At 48.2% G+C, this 16,802-nt stretch overlaps 9 protein-coding genes across 9 annotated transcripts; 4 read left to right on the top strand and 5 right to left on the bottom strand.

Moving 5' to 3' along the window:
* Nucleotides 1–549: 549 nt before the first annotated feature.
* N7495_007146 (ABC1 kinase family protein) lies at nt 550–2,667 on the top strand (the record flags this gene model as incomplete). The annotated part of the gene is made up of 3 exons (XM_057209797.1): nt 550–1,035; nt 1,104–2,440; nt 2,490–2,667. The coding sequence occupies 3 exons, from the start codon at nt 550–552 to the stop codon at nt 2,665–2,667; spliced, it is 2,001 nt and encodes a 666-aa protein (XP_057063571.1).
* Nucleotides 2,668–3,034: 367 nt separating this feature from the next.
* Nucleotides 3,035–4,138, bottom strand: N7495_007147 (holocytochrome c synthase CYC3; the record flags this gene model as incomplete). The annotated part of the gene is made up of 3 exons (XM_057209798.1): nt 3,035–3,290; nt 3,344–4,002; nt 4,061–4,138. The coding sequence occupies 3 exons, from the start codon at nt 4,136–4,138 to the stop codon at nt 3,035–3,037; spliced, it is 993 nt and encodes a 330-aa protein (XP_057063572.1).
* Nucleotides 4,139–4,980: 842 nt separating this feature from the next.
* Nucleotides 4,981–5,940, bottom strand: N7495_007148 (ubiquitin-conjugating enzyme E2; the record flags this gene model as incomplete). The annotated part of the gene is made up of 2 exons (XM_057209799.1): nt 4,981–5,704; nt 5,777–5,940. 2 exons carry the CDS (start codon nt 5,938–5,940, stop codon nt 4,981–4,983), a joined length of 888 nt encoding a protein of 295 aa, XP_057063573.1.
* A 415-nt stretch (nt 5,941–6,355) lies between these two features.
* sam50 (SAM complex subunit SAM50) lies at nt 6,356–7,931 on the top strand (the record flags this gene model as incomplete). The annotated part of the gene is made up of 3 exons (XM_057209800.1): nt 6,356–6,415; nt 6,479–6,665; nt 6,724–7,931. The coding sequence occupies 3 exons, from the start codon at nt 6,356–6,358 to the stop codon at nt 7,929–7,931; spliced, it is 1,455 nt and encodes a 484-aa protein (XP_057063574.1).
* A 273-nt stretch (nt 7,932–8,204) lies between these two features.
* N7495_007150 (uncharacterized protein) lies at nt 8,205–8,615 on the top strand (the record flags this gene model as incomplete). The annotated part of the gene is made up of 1 exon (XM_057209801.1): nt 8,205–8,615. One exon carries the CDS (start codon nt 8,205–8,207, stop codon nt 8,613–8,615), a length of 411 nt encoding a protein of 136 aa, XP_057063575.1.
* An 82-nt stretch (nt 8,616–8,697) lies between these two features.
* N7495_007151 (transporter YIP1) lies at nt 8,698–9,255 on the top strand (the record flags this gene model as incomplete). The annotated part of the gene is made up of 1 exon (XM_057209802.1): nt 8,698–9,255. One exon carries the CDS (start codon nt 8,698–8,700, stop codon nt 9,253–9,255), a length of 558 nt encoding a protein of 185 aa, XP_057063576.1.
* A 278-nt stretch (nt 9,256–9,533) lies between these two features.
* N7495_007152 (putative ubiquitin fusion degradation protein (Ufd1)) lies at nt 9,534–11,807 on the bottom strand (the record flags this gene model as incomplete). The annotated part of the gene is made up of 1 exon (XM_057209803.1): nt 9,534–11,807. The coding sequence occupies one exon, from the start codon at nt 11,805–11,807 to the stop codon at nt 9,534–9,536; it is 2,274 nt and encodes a 757-aa protein (XP_057063577.1).
* A 200-nt stretch (nt 11,808–12,007) lies between these two features.
* On the bottom strand, nt 12,008–13,715 carry N7495_007153 (uncharacterized protein; the record flags this gene model as incomplete). Its single annotated transcript, XM_057209804.1, has 3 exons — nt 12,008–12,040; nt 12,128–12,220; nt 12,396–13,715. 3 exons carry the CDS (start codon nt 13,713–13,715, stop codon nt 12,008–12,010), a joined length of 1,446 nt encoding a protein of 481 aa, XP_057063578.1.
* Nucleotides 13,716–15,139: 1,424 nt separating this feature from the next.
* N7495_007154 (proteasome regulatory particle base subunit RPT6) lies at nt 15,140–16,446 on the bottom strand (the record flags this gene model as incomplete). The annotated part of the gene is made up of 3 exons (XM_057209805.1): nt 15,140–15,398; nt 15,473–16,148; nt 16,212–16,446. The coding sequence occupies 3 exons, from the start codon at nt 16,444–16,446 to the stop codon at nt 15,140–15,142; spliced, it is 1,170 nt and encodes a 389-aa protein (XP_057063579.1).
* Between the last annotated feature and the right edge of the window lie 356 nt (nt 16,447–16,802).

Genomic DNA, 16,802 nt, shown 5'->3' on the forward strand with positions numbered 1-16,802 from the left:
ACTACAGCCTATTGAAACCAAATGATAAGATGGAACTGAAGTCTGTGTTCGCACAGTAGTACCCTGTAATTTGTAATTACTTCCGGGTTGGGTATAGTGTGAACCGGATAGAGGAAGAAGAATGCGCATTAGAATTTGAGTAGGTATTGAGTGATAAAATGCCATGAAATTCCTGATGGCCAATTGACAAGAGAAAAATAAGATTCTTAGAAAGGCACCTGGGTAAGTTTTCCATACTAATCCAATGTTTTATACTTCTCGTGGACGAGGGTCTCGACTTGGTTGTAGTCTACGGGTATAGTTGAATAGGCCAATTGTATAGATGATGGTGTGGAATTTCTAAGACTTCCACGATTGCAGTGACCTATCAATTATGAAATAACTATCAATTAATTAACTCGCATCAAGTTCCAAAATCATATCAAAACCAAAATCAATAAGCAAAATGGATGGAATTTCAAGATTTCGATGTGAACGATGACGTAGACACGTGCCGGTTATCGGATTTATCGCTCGTCAACCTTCATCTCTTCACGATTCCACATTACAATGAGGGCTCTCGTCAGCCGTTTTTGTCTCAGACGCGGGATTCCGCGCCTACCAAGACATCATTTCATTCAATGGCGACCATGTATCAAATCAAGGGGTACATCCATTGGATTGCTCATGGCGACACTAGCGCCTGGCGCATTTCTCAAGCTGGCAGAGGACCCGGATGGCAAGAAGACCGGTGAGATGCAGATGCTCGAGGCTTCTCGAGAAGAGATTCGAAAGGCTGTATCACCAGATGCGCGAGGCCTCTCACGCGTCCGCCAATCAATATCAGTCTTATTTTACTGCTACGTCTACGACCCTATCGCGACCGGGCTTCGATTCCTTCACCTCTTCGTAATTTTCATGCCAGTTATCGTGACCATTCCTGTGATATGGATCGGTCGAAATGTCAAAGGCCTAAATGGGGCGCGTCGTGGGACGTTGTGGTGGTATCGTTTCTTGGTGAAGGCGATGGAGCGTGCAGGACCTGCATTTATCAAAGTAGGCCTAATATAGCCCCTTAAAACATGATCACATTCACCTTTCTAACCGGGATTATCTTCCAACAGCTTGGACAATGGGCCGCATCTCGATCCGATATCTTCCCTCCCGAATTGTGCAGCATTTTGTCGTCACTCCATTCCCATGCACCTGCGCATTCCCTCCATGAGACCAAACGCATCATCCGGAAAGCTTTCGGGGGACTGCCATTTGAGGAGATCTTCTCAGAGTTCCAGGAAACCCCTCTTGGTGTTGGAGCTATTGCGCAAGTGTATAAAGCGAAGCTGAAGCCAAGTCTTGCGTCTACCAGACAGGACCTGGAGCAGGAACCAACTACATTGGGAGAGAGGGTTCGGAGAAATGTCGATGTGCTGGTGAAGAGCTCACCACAACGAGTACCTTCGTCATATGTTGCGATCAAAGTCTTGCACCCTCGAGTTGAGAAGACGATCCACCGAGATTTGCGGATCATGGGATTCTTTGCATGGCTCATCAATGCAATCCCTACCATGCAGTGGCTGTCTTTCCCAGACGAAGTACATCAATTCGGAGAAATGATGAAGCTGCAGCTTGATTTGCGTATCGAAGGTACTAATCTCGTTCGGTTTCGGGAGAAATTCAAGACGCGCTCTACAGCCTGGTTCCCATATCCGTACATGGACTACGCTGCCCGAGAGGTACTGGTCGAAGAATTCGCACAGGGTATTCCCCTTGCTACTTTCCTGGATATTGGAGGAGGTGTTTACCAGCGCGAAATCGCCAACGAAGGCCTCGATGCTTTTTTGCATATGCTTCTAATTGACAACTTCATCCATGCAGACCTCCATCCAGGGAATATCATGGTTCGCTTCTACAAGCCTAGCGAGCTGGATCTTTCCCTCCGTGATTCACGAGCGACGGAAGCCCCGACAGAAGCTGAGGTCGATGTAACCGAGGCGATACTTTCGCGATTAATACCACGCATAGGCAATAAAACGGAGTGGGAATCTGCACTTGCCCAGCTCAATAAAGAAGGTTATCGCCCGCAGCTCATATTCATTGATACAGGCCTTGTCACTGAGCTCAATGAGCTCAACCGACGGAACTTCCTTGACCTTTTCCGGGCCATTGCCGAATTCGATGGATACCGGGCAGGACAGCTGATGGTTGAGCGATGCCGCTCACCAGAGGAAGTACTAGATCCGGAAGTTTTCGCATTGAAGATGCAACACCTTGTTCTGAGTATCAAAACGCGCACGTTTGCGCTAGGTAATATCAAGATTGGCGACGTCCTCAATGAGGTTTTGACCATGGTCCGCGGCCATCACGTTCGGTTCGAAGGAGATTTTGTCAATGTGGTGATTTCCTGCCTTCTACTTGAGGGTATTGGGCGAAGTCTCAACCCCGATCTAGATCTCTTCAAGAGGTAAGTCTCTGTCCTGGTTTGCTTTTTCTGAAGCTGACTCAATCTCTAGTGCCCTTCCTATCCTTCGGCAATTGGGCTCTGGAGGCACTTTCTTGCAAACTGTACGCTCGGGTGATACCTCGATGCTGCGCGTCTGGGTTGGCCTGGAGGCTCGCGGACTGCTGCAGGCCAGCATCGAGAGCGTAGAAAATTGCGTCAAATATGACTTATTGTCGCCAAACATCTAAAACTACCCTTCTTGTGGATATATACATCTCTGCTATCGGAATGAGAAATTTATAATAAACGGATTTACCTAATGAATATCAACTGAAATAAGAAAATGAGATTATGACTCCACCTAGAGAGATTCTAAGGTACATCCAGAATATGGTAGAACTAAAATGTCCAGTACCTACCTGGGCAGGTAGCAATATTATTGCCCCCAAACAGAATGTTAAACAGAGGATAGTAAGACATTTATAATTATATAATACACAGAAGTCAAGCCACGTCAGATTCTAAGGAAGCCACAAAACGCCCTGTGCAATGAATAGAGTATACAAAATGGAGTGGAGAAAGACACAAGAGCCCGTAAGAGTTGACAGGGAAAGCTCAGGATTGCTTCGGGTTCTGCTCCCTCACGGCAGCTCCACTGGCTCTCCACCACACATCTCCTCCCCAGCGCATCATCCGCTCGACAGCTGCGGTAGGCGAATCCAAAGCAGGACGAATGTCAAGGTAGAATACCGGCTCCCCAGTCTCCTCAGGAGGTCCGGAATAGTAATCGATCACATAACGAACCTCCTTCGAACCCCATGGTGTCTGGCGCTGAACGAACCAATCATGCCGGTCGAAAGGTGGTTTTTGACTTTTGTTCATGTCAGCATATGGTAATGAAGATCTTCAATACTCAGGACTTACTCAAACTTGGACGGCATAGCCCATCCCAGAGCCTGGAAAATTGTGGCCTTGGGACTCAAATCTTGGGGTCGGCCTTGGAATCTAATTAGACGAGGCTCTGTTACCGGGTCAATTTTACCGGTCTCCTCAGCTACAGCCAGATCATAGCTCAGGTTCTCCTCGCCGCGGCGGCATTTTTCCCATCCAGTCTTCAAGCCCCCAGCGAAGGTGCGCTCCCATCCGACAATTTCGTTCCATGCACCTTCATTCAAGAAGTTGTGCACGGCAACCATTGCTTCCACTGCATCCTGGGGCGTGTCAGTATGTCCTTTGCGCAGCATCGCGTTGTACATCTGCTGGGGAGATGGGTACTCCCAGTTCTCATTTGAGTCGCCTCTTGGGATGGACGACTGCTCGCGCTCAAGGGGAAGGTCAACTGTCTGGTTAGGAGCCCGCTCCTGAGAGATCGAAGAAAACATGTAGTTCAAAGGGTTCAATTTAGACAAAGTGGACGAGGACTTGGCTGTAGCGGCTACTTCCGGTGCAGTTGGGGAATCGGATTTCGGAGCGACATAAAAAGGTGAATCGGAAGATCTTTTCACTGGGCAGCTGGTGGGAGGCGTGGTAGTCTCCGGGATTTTGGATGGTGCAGAGTTCGACTCATGCATTGGGCATCCAGGCTGTCGACAAGTGTCAGCCGGCGCAAAGACCGATCAGTGTCAGTATGGAGGGACATACAGGAGGTGCTGCATTTGAAAATGTAGGATGCGGCGCCTGAGGCGCCTTTTGCTGTGAATCTGCCCAGAACCAGCCCATATTGTGTAGGAAAGTGAAGTTTACAATGATAACAAGATGTCAAGGACAAACAAAATTTCCCCGACGCGATAAAAGATCGGAGAAAATCACGATGACATAGCCATCACGTGACTCGAGCGAGTCCACTTTAGAAGAAAGTGGAACCAAATTTCATCAGAATTGACGAATCAAATGCGTGTAAATTCGCGTGTGTAAATAATAACTAGTTAGTTAGTTCACATAAATGCTGACTAACCAAACTAAACCAAATGCCGGAAACCAGTCTATTCTTTGACATACTAATAGTAAACAACAAGTTGACTTCTCATTTGATATGAGATGGCTAAAAAATACATACAAAACTGAGAGCTTAACCAGGCAGTATCTTCAATACTCTATTACTCTTCCATTTTTCAACATACTTAGGTAGTAAAGCATATGCGCTATAGTTCGGGCCAAGTCAAGCATGAATAGATTACGATTATCAGTAACTTCCAGTCCAAATACTAATGTCCACGATATCGCTCAGTTGTAGAATAAGATTCGCGAATAAATTAGTGAGCTTTGTACTTCTGGGCTTGGGTATATAATATGCGTGAGATTGATGAAAGAAAGAAGTGCTTGTTAGGTGCAGCCTCTCTATAACCCGAGTTTACTAGTTTAAGTCGAGGTAAAGTATTTTGAGAGCAGGCAGCGTTAAGCCCTGCTTTCTCCACTAAAGAAAAGAAAGAGAAAACCGTTCCACCACCCACAGATGCTTCTAGACAACAGAAAAGAAAAAAAAAACTCGCTAATGAAAGGACCCAATATCATGAGATAGTAAAAGGAGAAAATTGAAAAATCAAGTCAGATCTGTGAAATTCTCATTCCTTCATGTCACTCACCAGCCGTGACACCAACGCATAGCCAACTAGCAGCGCCAAGCCAATCCAGATTCGATTACGTCGTACCCAGCCTTGACCAGCTTCACGGGCCACATGGCCCCCATCCATAACGGCTCCAATACCAGGTGCACTGCCATTAGGACGGCGACGAAAAGCACTGGTCTCTGGGGAGCACTTAGCGGGCGCATTGGGGTCGGGAAGGATCTGGCCGGTGTTGGAATCAACGCGATTTTCCTTCATCCAAGCCCAATTCTCCTGGTCCAATTCGGGCCACTCAGTACGGAACTTCAGTCCTCCATCTCCAGCCTTGACATTATTGATACCCTTGGTAGTCCGAGTCACGCCTGGTGTGGCACTGATATGGGAGCCACCACCAGTCGAGTTCCACCAGCGAGATCGGGCTGCAAAGACCTTACGCTCGCTTTCCGATGCGCTCACACTTCCAGTTGTCATCTCCTCGCTAGTCATGAAGGATAAAAGTCCAATCAATATGGTCGAGACCTCCCATGCGGGGTTAAAGGACTTCGGGTGGAAGTCGCTAATGCTCAGACAAAGACGAGTGGATGGCTGGAATCGGCCACTAGGGGTGTGCATGCGAATGGCCGGGGGCGCAAAAGGGTAATCGGGAGGAAAAATCAATGTGCCCCAGTATTGACCGTGCTCATAAGGAGTGCCAGGGGGCCCGGTAAGAATGTAGTGCCATCTGTACACCGAGTGGGTTAGCAATGGCGATCCCCTTTCATTCAGTATTCAGTCATGTAGGACTCAGACCCACTCTAAGATATTGGTTTCGGATGGATGCGCAACGATAAAAGGTGGGGGGTTCTTTTGGATATTTTGGTATTCCCGAGTGAGCTGCAATGAGACCGTTTCAGTAGAAGCTCTCTCATTTGGAGATGTCGGAAGTGTTACCCGTTTAAATGCGGCTTTGGTTGCCATATTCGTTAAGGAATGAAGGTGGTAGTTTAAAGTGTTTTGGATAAATATGAGTGTAAGAAAAGAAAGTGATGGGAATAGAAACTTCTGGCTGTGTAATGTGAAAGGAAGAAAAAGGTTGACGTGGGAGGTACGGAGTCGGAGTAGTAGAAGCGCGCGATGCGATCGCGGATGGTCACGTGCAATTTTGCTACATGCGATCAGAGGCTCTTTGACACCCCAGGTTTTGTGGTAATTGCAGCCGTCAAAATGTCCTCTCTCTCGGCTGAAGATGAAGATGTATGTTCTATCCGGCTCCAATCCCTAGTATCTCTATTGTTACGATTTTCTAATGTGACTCTCAAAGATCTTCGAGCGCTTGCAACAGCGCAAGGACCCGCAGGTTCTTGAAGAGCAGCAAAAAGCCGTGAATGAGCGCATGCAGGCCATCCTCCAGAAAGCCCAAGATCGGCTCTCCGAATTGGTATGGTCTCTCACCGTAACACTACTAGAACAAACTCTTCCAGATTTGCGGAGCTTCCGGCTGATTGGATTATATTAGATCGACCAAAACTCAACTCTACCATGCACGATCTCGTCTGTCCAGATCCTCAGTGCACCTAATACCCGCCGAGGCTTCCTTGAGCATATCGTCGGGCCACTCCTCAGTGCAAACCGAGGCCGACCCTATACCCTTTCTGAGGCATTGCAGGAGGTAACGGTAACGGCAGACAAGCTTGGACGATTTGGTCAGTGGTTCCAACTACGCTGGGGCATTGCGCATGACATTCTAACATAAAACAATAGACCTTTTCCAGCAGCCAATCTCGGTTCACTTGGATGAGTCGACGAATGGTCAAACTGGAATCCGTAACATCGATGTGATCCTTGCTGCTAAGGAAAAGTCCCGTTTGCTCTTGAAGACCGGTACCGATCTTGGAAATGCAGAAGGCTCAGCTTATGGAAATCTCCTGTGGCGCAATGTGTTTGGTGGTGCCGAGACCCTGAACCTCAATGCCTCGTTGGGCACCCGTACACGGTCCGCTTACCAGGCTGCTTTCGAGACTCCCGTCTTGGGCGACCCTGATTTCCGCCTGGAGATTGGCGGAATCGCAAGTGCTACTCAGAAATCCTGGGCTAGCCACGAAGAAGTTGTCAAGGGAGGTTGGGGTAAGCTCCGATGGCTTTCCGGATCTGGACACCGCCACGAGCTGGGATACAACGGGTTCTGGAGACAACTTACTGGTCTGGCAGAGAACGCTTCTCCCACCGTCCGGGCTGATGCTGGCGATAGTGTAAAGAGCAGCATCTTCCACAGCTGGGTCAATGAGCAGCGCGACAACCCCATGTTGCCATCTCGCGGATACTATGCGAAAATCTTTAACGAGGTTGCTGGTCTGGGTCCTTTGAAGGGTGATGTGGCTTTCTGGAAGTCGGAGATTGAGACACAGAGTGCTCTTCCCATTCCAATTCCCGGCATCAAGGGTGACAGCGGCATCAGTCTCACCACTGGTTTCCGCGCCGGTCTCTTGTATCCTCTGGGCTTGGGTTCTAGCTCTACGCCTCAACTCTCCCGGGTCAATGACCGCTTCCTCCTTGGGGGACCTACCGATGTTCGGGGATTCCGTCTATGTGGCCTGGGTCCCCGTGAAGGTGCTGATGCTCTCGGTGGTGATGTCTATGCTGCCGGAAGCGCCAACTTGCTTTTCCCGCTTCCCCGAGTAGGTGCCGACAAGCCTCTGCGTTTGCAAGCTTTTGTGAATGGTGGTCGATTGCTGCCACTGCAAACCTCGCAGAAGAACGCACCTTCTACCAGTGCAGAGGCGCAAGATGCGATGGTTTCTACTTTCTCCGAGCTGCAAAATGGCCTTCCTAGTGTTGCTGCCGGTTTTGGCATCGTCTATGCCCATCCGGTAGCGCGATTCGAGCTGAACTTTTCTCTTCCTCTGGTCCTGCGAAAGGGCGAAGAGGGCCGGAAGGGCTTGCAACTTGGAATTGGTATCAACTTCCTGTAGAAACATTCGTCTTATTTAGAGCTTAGCGAACTCGATTTATGCCTTACTTATTCTAAATAGGAAGTAGAAAGTGAAGACCCATTCTGTCCACTTTTGATTGGTTAAATAAGCGTACGGAATTCCATGCGGGACTGAGTCAGCACTTATCTGCCCAGTTGGACACTTGGAGCTTCTAGACTTCTAACTCAGCTAGCTTCAACTCCCTTTTTAGATCAGACTTCACTATCTCCAGACCACCCAAACATCCACGCTCCTTCCCTAGACTTGCCAGTGATGGCGCAATACTACCCGCAACAGCAACAGCAGGGCTATGCCCCTCAAAGCTCGGCTCAAAACCTCCAGTTCTTCCCCTCAACCTACTCCGCAGTCTCTGGACATACTACCCCTTCACAAGCGTCCTATGGTACTGGATTTGGCGGCGCACCCAATCCGGCATCGCAGGCCTATACCGCTGGTGGATATGGTGGCTTCGGCTCGGCTGCTGCCGGCGTGAGCGGGAGGATGGGAGAGCAGGGTGGTTTGAGGACTGGCTGGTTGGCTGCGTTTGGGACGGAGGGCTATGATGGTGAACCGCCGCTGTTAGAAGAGCTGGGAGTTAACTTTGAGCATATTCGAACAAAGGTGAGTTGGGCACAATTGGGTCCAGAAGGGACGAACGCGCGGACTAGATACCATGCGATATGAACATGGCGGAGTATAAGCTTACCATTACTCTTCTCAGACCCTCTCAGTGCTAAATCCATTTGCTTCAATTGATAACCACCTCATGGATGATAGTGATCTCTACGGTGCCCTCCTTTACATTGTCCTCTACGGTACTTTTCTTCTCCTCTCTGGAAAGGTCTTCTATGGCTACATCTATGGCGTTGCAGTCTTTGGCACTGTTGCCCTGCATCTTATCCTTAGTCTTATGTCGCCCGCTCTTGATGCTGCGCCACCGACACCGAACGCCGCCGATCCTAACAACTATAACCCTCACCACAAACCTTCTATGTCTACTGGCTCCGTCGGCCATTTTTCTTCCACTTTGACTTTCCCCCGCTCAGCCAGTGTTCTGGGTTACTGTTTCCTTCCCCTGGTTATGACTAGTGGCGTTGGTATTCTGCTGCCTATGGATACCCTATTCGGTTATCTCTTGACTATTGCTGCTGTGGGTTGGTGCACTTACAGTTCATCAGGCATGTTCTGTGCCGTAGCGCGCATGAGTGGTATGCGAGGGTTGGTGGCATACCCCCTTGCTCTATTTTATGTTGTCTTCGGCATCATGGGAATATTCTCATCTCGGGGCACAGGCACTCTTGCGGTCAAGACTGGTGCTGCCTAAGGAAATGTATCTTTTGTTTTTTCTTGTTCAGCCCGGAAAAGTCCATATTTCTTGTTGAATGGGTATTCATGCCACTCTTCTCTTTTTTTCGATCAAATACCCGCGGGTGGGTTACATTGGGGAGAAGCTCTTTTATTCTATCTACTTTTTGCATCTAATCATGAAACTTACGAGATTCAGCCTGTGTTATAATTCATTATGCATCATTAGCTTCGTCGGTACCCAATCTAAATATATATATATAGATACTTTCCCTACATTCATCTTACTCTTGAGCTCTAAGAATCAACACCCCTCTCCCCTTGCGTGGGTGCCCATCTGGCAAGCCACTCTCTCGTCTTCTCCAGGTCTCCACAGGCAGCCTCTGCACCAGCAACACACCAGGCGAGGTCGTAGGCTTTGTCTCCAGTAGCGCCCTCGGCACAGATCATCTGTGCTAGGTTACGACGAACCTGGCCCGTTTCATCGGTGCAAAAATAGACGGGCTCAGTATTCTCTTGATCAGGTTTAGTGTTGATACCATCAACAAGAGGCCGTATCGCCTTCATGATATCGGCCACAGTCATGGCAGAAGCAGACGCAGATTGGGTGTTTTGTTTCCCTGTTTTACAGTACTGGTTCTGGCACCATTGCTTGCCACATCCCGTCATCATCTGTGACAGATATCTCCGCTCAATCCGTCGACGTAGCGCCTTGCCCTCTGGATCGTACGTGTCCACATACAATGGTCCAAAGCAAATGTTGCATAGGGCAAGGGACTTGCTCCCGGCGTTAGAGAGAGTGCGTCCGCAATTCTGGTTCAGGCAGATACGGGGCGCTCGGCGGGAGACGCGCTCCAGCTCGTGATGGCGAAGGTGGGTGTTCATATCCCGGAGCCGGACAATCTTATTGCATAGGTGGCATTCTGTCGTGCGGCCTCCATCGACCAGTTCGTGAGGGGTAAGTCCGGAGACCATGACTTCTGGATCGTGGAGATCTGGGTCTGACTCGCCCTTTTGTGGTACAAGAAGGTGGCAGAATTGACAGAGAATCAGCTTGCCTGGACACTCAGTAGTACGGTGCTGTGCTAGTGCAGGCAGCCCTTCAAATTTAGCATCGCAATCTGGACAGTCGTGGTAGCTGTGGAAGATCGAGTCGTGACTCTCTTTACTGGATACATCACTTCCATAGGACGAATCGTGGGGACAGTGCCAGTGCTGCTCCCATTCGGGAGATCGCTTCTGGAAAACGTTGTGACATTGGGTGCAGAAAATGTTGTTCCGGAGACAAAAGTTTTCGTGGAGAACTAATGTTCGCTGCGGCACCCATTGCTGACAATTGTGGCACTGGACCTCACCGAGCTCATGCGTCTCAACCTCTTGCCCAGCTTCTTCAGGGGCATCATTTGCCACGATGCACAAATGATATTGTATTGGAGATTTCGATGTCTCTTCGTCGAGGGAAGTTGCATGAACTGATATATAAAGAGCCTCAGCACCTTCTAGAGCGACATTTGTCGGTTTTATCTCCACTTGTTTAGAAGTTTGAGATGATAAATCACCCCAGACATGCATGTCTGCCCGCGGTTTGCCTCTTTGCCGTGCGCCATAAGGGCTGACGAAAAGACAGACTTGATCATCCGTCGTGAGTTTAACTCGGAGTGTATCACCACGGTTCCATTCTCGAATCTCATAATCAACGTATTCACCCGGCAAGACCTGGGCGTCTATACCTTCCGAGAGAGAGAGCAAACCACCAACTGAGCTGCCGCTCGTTGTACCTGGTGCGCGCGCAGATCGTTCCAATCGTTTCTGCAACGTTTCCCGGGCCTGCTCTTCTGACAAAGCTACGATATCCACTTCCAGATCCGTATCCACGATGCAGATGCTGTCCCCTTCTGGGAAAACTTTATCAAGCAAGAACCGGAAGGATTCTTTGCGTGTTCCCGGCACGGTGAGCAGCTCGCCGACAGTCAGGGTGGTGAAATTATCTCGCAGATATCGCTCAAGTAGAGGCTTCCAATCCTCCTCATAGCCAGCCTCGAGCGGACGTAGGCGCACGTATGTGCCTTTTGGTAGTTGTTTCGCATGCACTGTAACGATAGGGCCGGTTCTTGATGGTTGGGTCACTTGATCGCCTGTTTCAGCGGCCTCTAGCTCACCATTCACGTCAGCTGTGAAATCACCGTCCTCTATACCCAATGACTCTTGTAGCAGAGTACTCAATATCACCTCGTTCTCCGCGGCGGAGAACTCTCGGATCCCAGCGTGTACAATGCGGCCATTTTTAGGATTGACAATACGAAAGGTCAGCGGGTGAGGAAGTTGCTGTTGGCGCTCTTCAGTCCGTTCACGAGCGTGAGCCTCGGCAGCAAAAGTGTGGGAGTTGAAGGGGTCGAAAGTCGTCGTGTGTACGCGGGGATTGGGATTCGAAACCGCCTGGAGGGGCGCTGCGGCAAGGAGCTGTTCTAGTGCGGATTGAGGTAGAATAATCTTATCGCCCGATAATCTTGATGCTCGTTGAGAAACAGCTACGGTCAATGGGGCTGACCAGGTCAAGGTATTATTCGCCATGATGGGAGAGTAAAGAAATTCATTGTAGTGCTGGGTTTAAAGATTTAAGGTGGATAAGAGATGGGTAATCCATGGGAACTTCTGGAATGCTCCCCCCACGTATTAAACTACGCTTAGCTAATTCAAGCTTAGAAATCTTTTAATTGTTCATTAACTATTTAAATAGTTACAGCGTAGTTACATCCTTGGATGTTGGCGGTTCATTCGAGGATTCCATCCGCCATGGTGCAGGCCTATGATGGGTCTCATGGCTATAGCATTACATGCACGGCACTGCTCCCGTGTTAGTTGATTTCTTTGTATTCCTCGCGCGAACTTACCATGCAAGCGTTGCTTCCAATATCGTGGTCCATGCAAAACCCGCCTCCACAGCTTTGGCAAGAACGTATGGTATCCACCTTGCAATTGTCACACTGGAGAAAATTACGAGTCAGAGAATATAAAAGAGTGATAGACATGTACTGGTTGTAATACTCACCGTCGGCCCACATTCTGAACAGTCTTCGCTGACTCCTCTTTGAGATGGCTAAGAGTCAAAGTCAGTCATGATGTTTTACATAGTCTATTTCCTGTGATCCCTTGACATACCGCATGAGCTATTGATTGTGTGTTACTTTCGACGGGGTTTGGCAGACAACTTGAACAGATCCACTTATTGCACTTCCTGCACCAGCCTTCCAGACACTCAATGCAACGAGCATTCAGACATGGCTGCTGCCCTTTTATAAATTCTGGATCCTGAGCCACCAATACACTAGACAAATGCAAAGGTACAGGGTTCAGCAATGGAAACTGGGTACCGGCTGATGGGCTCCAGATTTCAGGCCCCTCAGGGGAGCTGTGGCATACATCGCAGCCCCCAGGCCCCAGAGCCACAGTAGCCAATGCAGGTTCCAATGGCGGGCCTGTAGTATTGGCATTGACATCATGTCGCAATCCTCGGCACAACACCGCATCGAATGCAATAATACCCTCGCATTTTTGTAGAGTATATGCCCACTCTTTGGTTGCTGGACGGCTTATTCCACTCAAAACTTTTCCAGAAGCGCGATACCACTCATTTTGCTGCTTTCCTCGCTCGGCTTCCCGGTTCGATGAGTCTGGAGCAGCTCTAAGATTGCGAGATTTCTGAGATGCCCACCAGTCGTGGATTCTTGGCTTCGGCGCGTGTGAGTTCTTCTTGGGACTGGAAAAGAAGTATATTCCCTTTAATTTTGGAGTACCCTCCGGGCGTTCTGGTCTAACAGCATGCTCAATAACTTGCCTAAGCTGGTGATGGCTTAGGTCTGGACACTGCCGAATGGACAGAATCTTGACATTTGTGCCTTCAACAATATCTTTCACGATCCTGGCGGGCACGGAAAGTCCATCCAGAATCAGGGTCCGGATATCTTGCAGAATAGATTGTTTCTCTAAACTTGAAAATATGTGACGTATCGGAGCTGAGTATTCCTCATCTGCATTATCATCAAAATCCACCAGTGAATCTGACTTTATTCGTGGCAAGTATGATAATCTTTGTGATCGAAGCGATGCACTCCGGCAACGGGTAAGATCGAGATGGCGGAAGACATAAGGGGTCTTAGTTATAATGGCATGGATCTCGCGTGAGGTTGCCGACAAGGCCATCAAGTCCGGAGCCTGAAGGTATGGTGCCATGCGATCAAGAATAAGGCCGTTGGTCAAGAGATGCTCGAGAGGAGCTTGTGATCTTAGTGTTCCGCTTCCAGAATCGACATATTCGATGATTGTCTCCGGGGTCAGCTCGCGTACTGTTGGCGCTAGATCTGGCCCTTTCACTTCTAAAGAAACAAAGTGGATATCAGAGGCATAGTTTTTGATATTCTGGCGGTACACGATATCATCTCCAATATTGTTTGAAGACAGCCAAACTCCAAGTGCAGACATCTTTAACGTGCTGAAGAAGTGAGGAAGTTTGTGTGGCGTTAGAGAGAGGTGAGAGATTCAGGATTCACAGAGGGACCTTTAATTCGAAATGTTTAATGGTGGATATATAAAAGACAATTGATGGGCAGATCATATGAGATCAAATTATAATTCAGATCACCAAATAGCACTTGGGTAGGTAGGTAGGTAGGTAAAGGAAGTAAGTAAGAAATAAAGTAGGTATTTAGTACCTAGGTATATATCATAAGTATGATAATGAGAAATAACGAAGAATGTACACTAATGCAGACTCAGACTGCAGGATCCGGGGATGCCTTTTTATAATACGAAGAATATAATCATTAAACAAGGGAAGGACGGAAGCTGATGTATGGAAAATGCCTAAAAAATACACCGAAGAACGTCAGATGAGAGGTGGGGCCAGCATGGCATGTTGAGTGGAAAGTACTTTCAAGGTACATGGATGATATCAGGAATGTAAGGATTAAGACTATAGGCAGATTAAAGCCAGGTACTGGGTAAGTATCTATTACTCCTGCAAATCCTACCCTAATTTTTATATACCCAGTCAATCCAGCCTAAATCCAGAACTAACTAACTGAACTTATCTCCACTGATCTGCCCTTTTATCCTCTTAAGTCAATGCTTGATCCACTTTGTTCTCGAATTCTTTGTTAGTTTTTCTTTATTCTTGTTATGGTTTTGACATCTGGTAGAAGGATGCGTGGTCCAATGGGTTACAGCTCAATCTAATAATATCTGACATTCACTATTCAAATTTTAAGATAATCAAACATAGGAAAATGGGATTCTCAGCTCTTTCATAAAATCTTAGATAGAACTCGGCAATAGAGATTCTGATTCTGATCTAGACTGCCAAGACGCTCCTTCACTCTGGGGAGATCTGCGCCAAGTCAAAAAGGAGTTTATCTGGCATTCTGATACACAATGTACATAGTTTCTTGTACTAAAAGTTTTGTGTCTAGGTGAGATCACTTCAATGCCAAGGTCTTGGCCAAGAGGTAGCTATCATTCTATCACTCCGCTCCAGGTCCCCCCTGGTAGATATGCGCCACTTCAATAGTCTCGCCAAGATAAAAGGGATGACAGCCAAGCCAATTCTTGATAATTCTTGCCAGTTCTGTGCCGTACATCCAACTCGAGGGCAGTGCAGGATGTGGTCCACTTGGAGTCGTGGAGTCGCGGGGGAAGCCAATCATTGATAATATACGCTACACGTTGCAAGGTTGATCAAGGCGGGAGTATTGCTTCTTTCTCCAGACTTTTTCAGGGTGAGTATTTAGGGGGTCATTCTCGGGATGTAAATTCCGAGGATCAAGATATTAGGGTAGGATTAGATACTAGTCATACAGGATATTGATCATTCCCTATGCACAAATCCCCCCTCATGTCATGAGCCAAGTCTATTTCCACAACTTCGAAACTGCAACTTCCTTGTCGTCGTGCTTGTTGAGAATCTTGGCGGTGGCCAGGTCGAAGTCTTCCTGTGTCACGTGCACTCGTCGTTCACGTAGTGCGTACATGCCTGCTTCCGTGCAGACACCCTTGAGTTCGGCTCCGGAGCAACCATTCATCTTCTCCGCGATCTTGGTAAGGTTAATACCACGGGTCAAGTTCATCGATCGAGAGTGGATCCGTAGAATGTCGGCACGAGCCTCAACACTGAGGAGAGAGAAATATAGTTAGTATCAAATAAAATAACATCAACTGGAATTTCAGTCCCAAGAATGACTTACGAAGGCGGAGGGAACTCGATCTTGCGGTCAATACGTCCTGGTCGCAGCAGGGCTGGGTCGAGAATGTCCAATCTGTTGGTGGCCATAATGATCTTGATGTTCTTGGTCGGCTCGAAGCCGTCCAGTTGATTAAGCAACTCCAGCATTGTCCGTTGCACTTCCGAATCACCACCTCCTGCTGAATCTATCCGGCTGGATCCAATACTGTCGATCTCGTCCATAAAGATGATACTTGGGGCATGCTCACGAGCCATGACGAATAGCTCTCGCACCATCCTGCTTCCCTCACCGATGTATTTCTGCACCAGCTCCGAACCACTCACACGGATAAATCGACAGTCGGTGTGATGGGCTACAGCTCGAGCCAGCAACGTCTTTCCAGTACCGGGAGGACCATACAGCAGGACACCCTTAGGTTGCGCAATACCCAGGGACTCGAACAGCTCGGGGTGCTTGAGACCGAGCTCGATTACCTCCTTGATTTCCTTGATCTGTTGGTCTAGACCACCAATCATATCATATGTACTATCAGGCACCTTCTCCACCATCATGAGGGAGACCAGGGGATCAACGGAGGATGGCAGCATCTTTTCCAACTTGTAGGAATCTGAGAGAAGGGCAACGCGTTTTCCCACGGTGAGCTTTGAAATATCCACGCCGTCTGCGATATCGACCACTATGGAGCCAAGGTAGTTAGAAAGGTATATTCCTCCAGATAATGCATGACTGCTTCACATACCGTATTTCCCTTCTGGGTGTACCTTGACCAAAACCTTTTTGGTGCTCATGACCTTGACTACTTCGCCGACGTACGAACCAGGCTGCTGCAACAAGCCCAACTCCTCTCGCAAGAGACGCACTCGCGAGTTGTAATCATTGCGCTGTGCTTCTAACCTTCGTAGAACTGCCTGGCCCTGGATGATTTCAAGCTTCATGCCCTCAATCTTATTGCGGTAGTAATTGTCCAACGCCATGGTTGATGGTAAGCAATGACGCTATCTGGACAATTTCAAGGGTTTGGATGTGTTGTATCGAGTATGACTGTATATGAAGAGTTCCGCTTTTGATTCCAAATAGGTCCAGTTATATGGAAAGATGAAGGGTGAGAGTTGAAAGATGATGTTGCAATGGGGTACATCAACGACGGAGCTGGACGAGCTTCGAAGCTGCGGGAACCAAAACACATGACCTGTGGAAACGTGACCTTAAACCTCAGGCATCAACAAGGCATCAAAAATGATGAATCAGTATTTATTTATGCGTAGTTAACTATTTAAATAGTTAGATAGTGAATAATTAAGCTCTTAATTATCCAAGCACTGCGCCACGG

The sequence above is a fragment of the Penicillium taxi genome, assembly GCF_028828555.1.
Source record: "Penicillium taxi strain IBT 34144 chromosome Unknown utg000004l_segment0_segment0, whole genome shotgun sequence".
Lineage (NCBI taxonomy): Eukaryota > Fungi > Ascomycota > Eurotiomycetes > Eurotiales > Aspergillaceae > Penicillium > Penicillium taxi.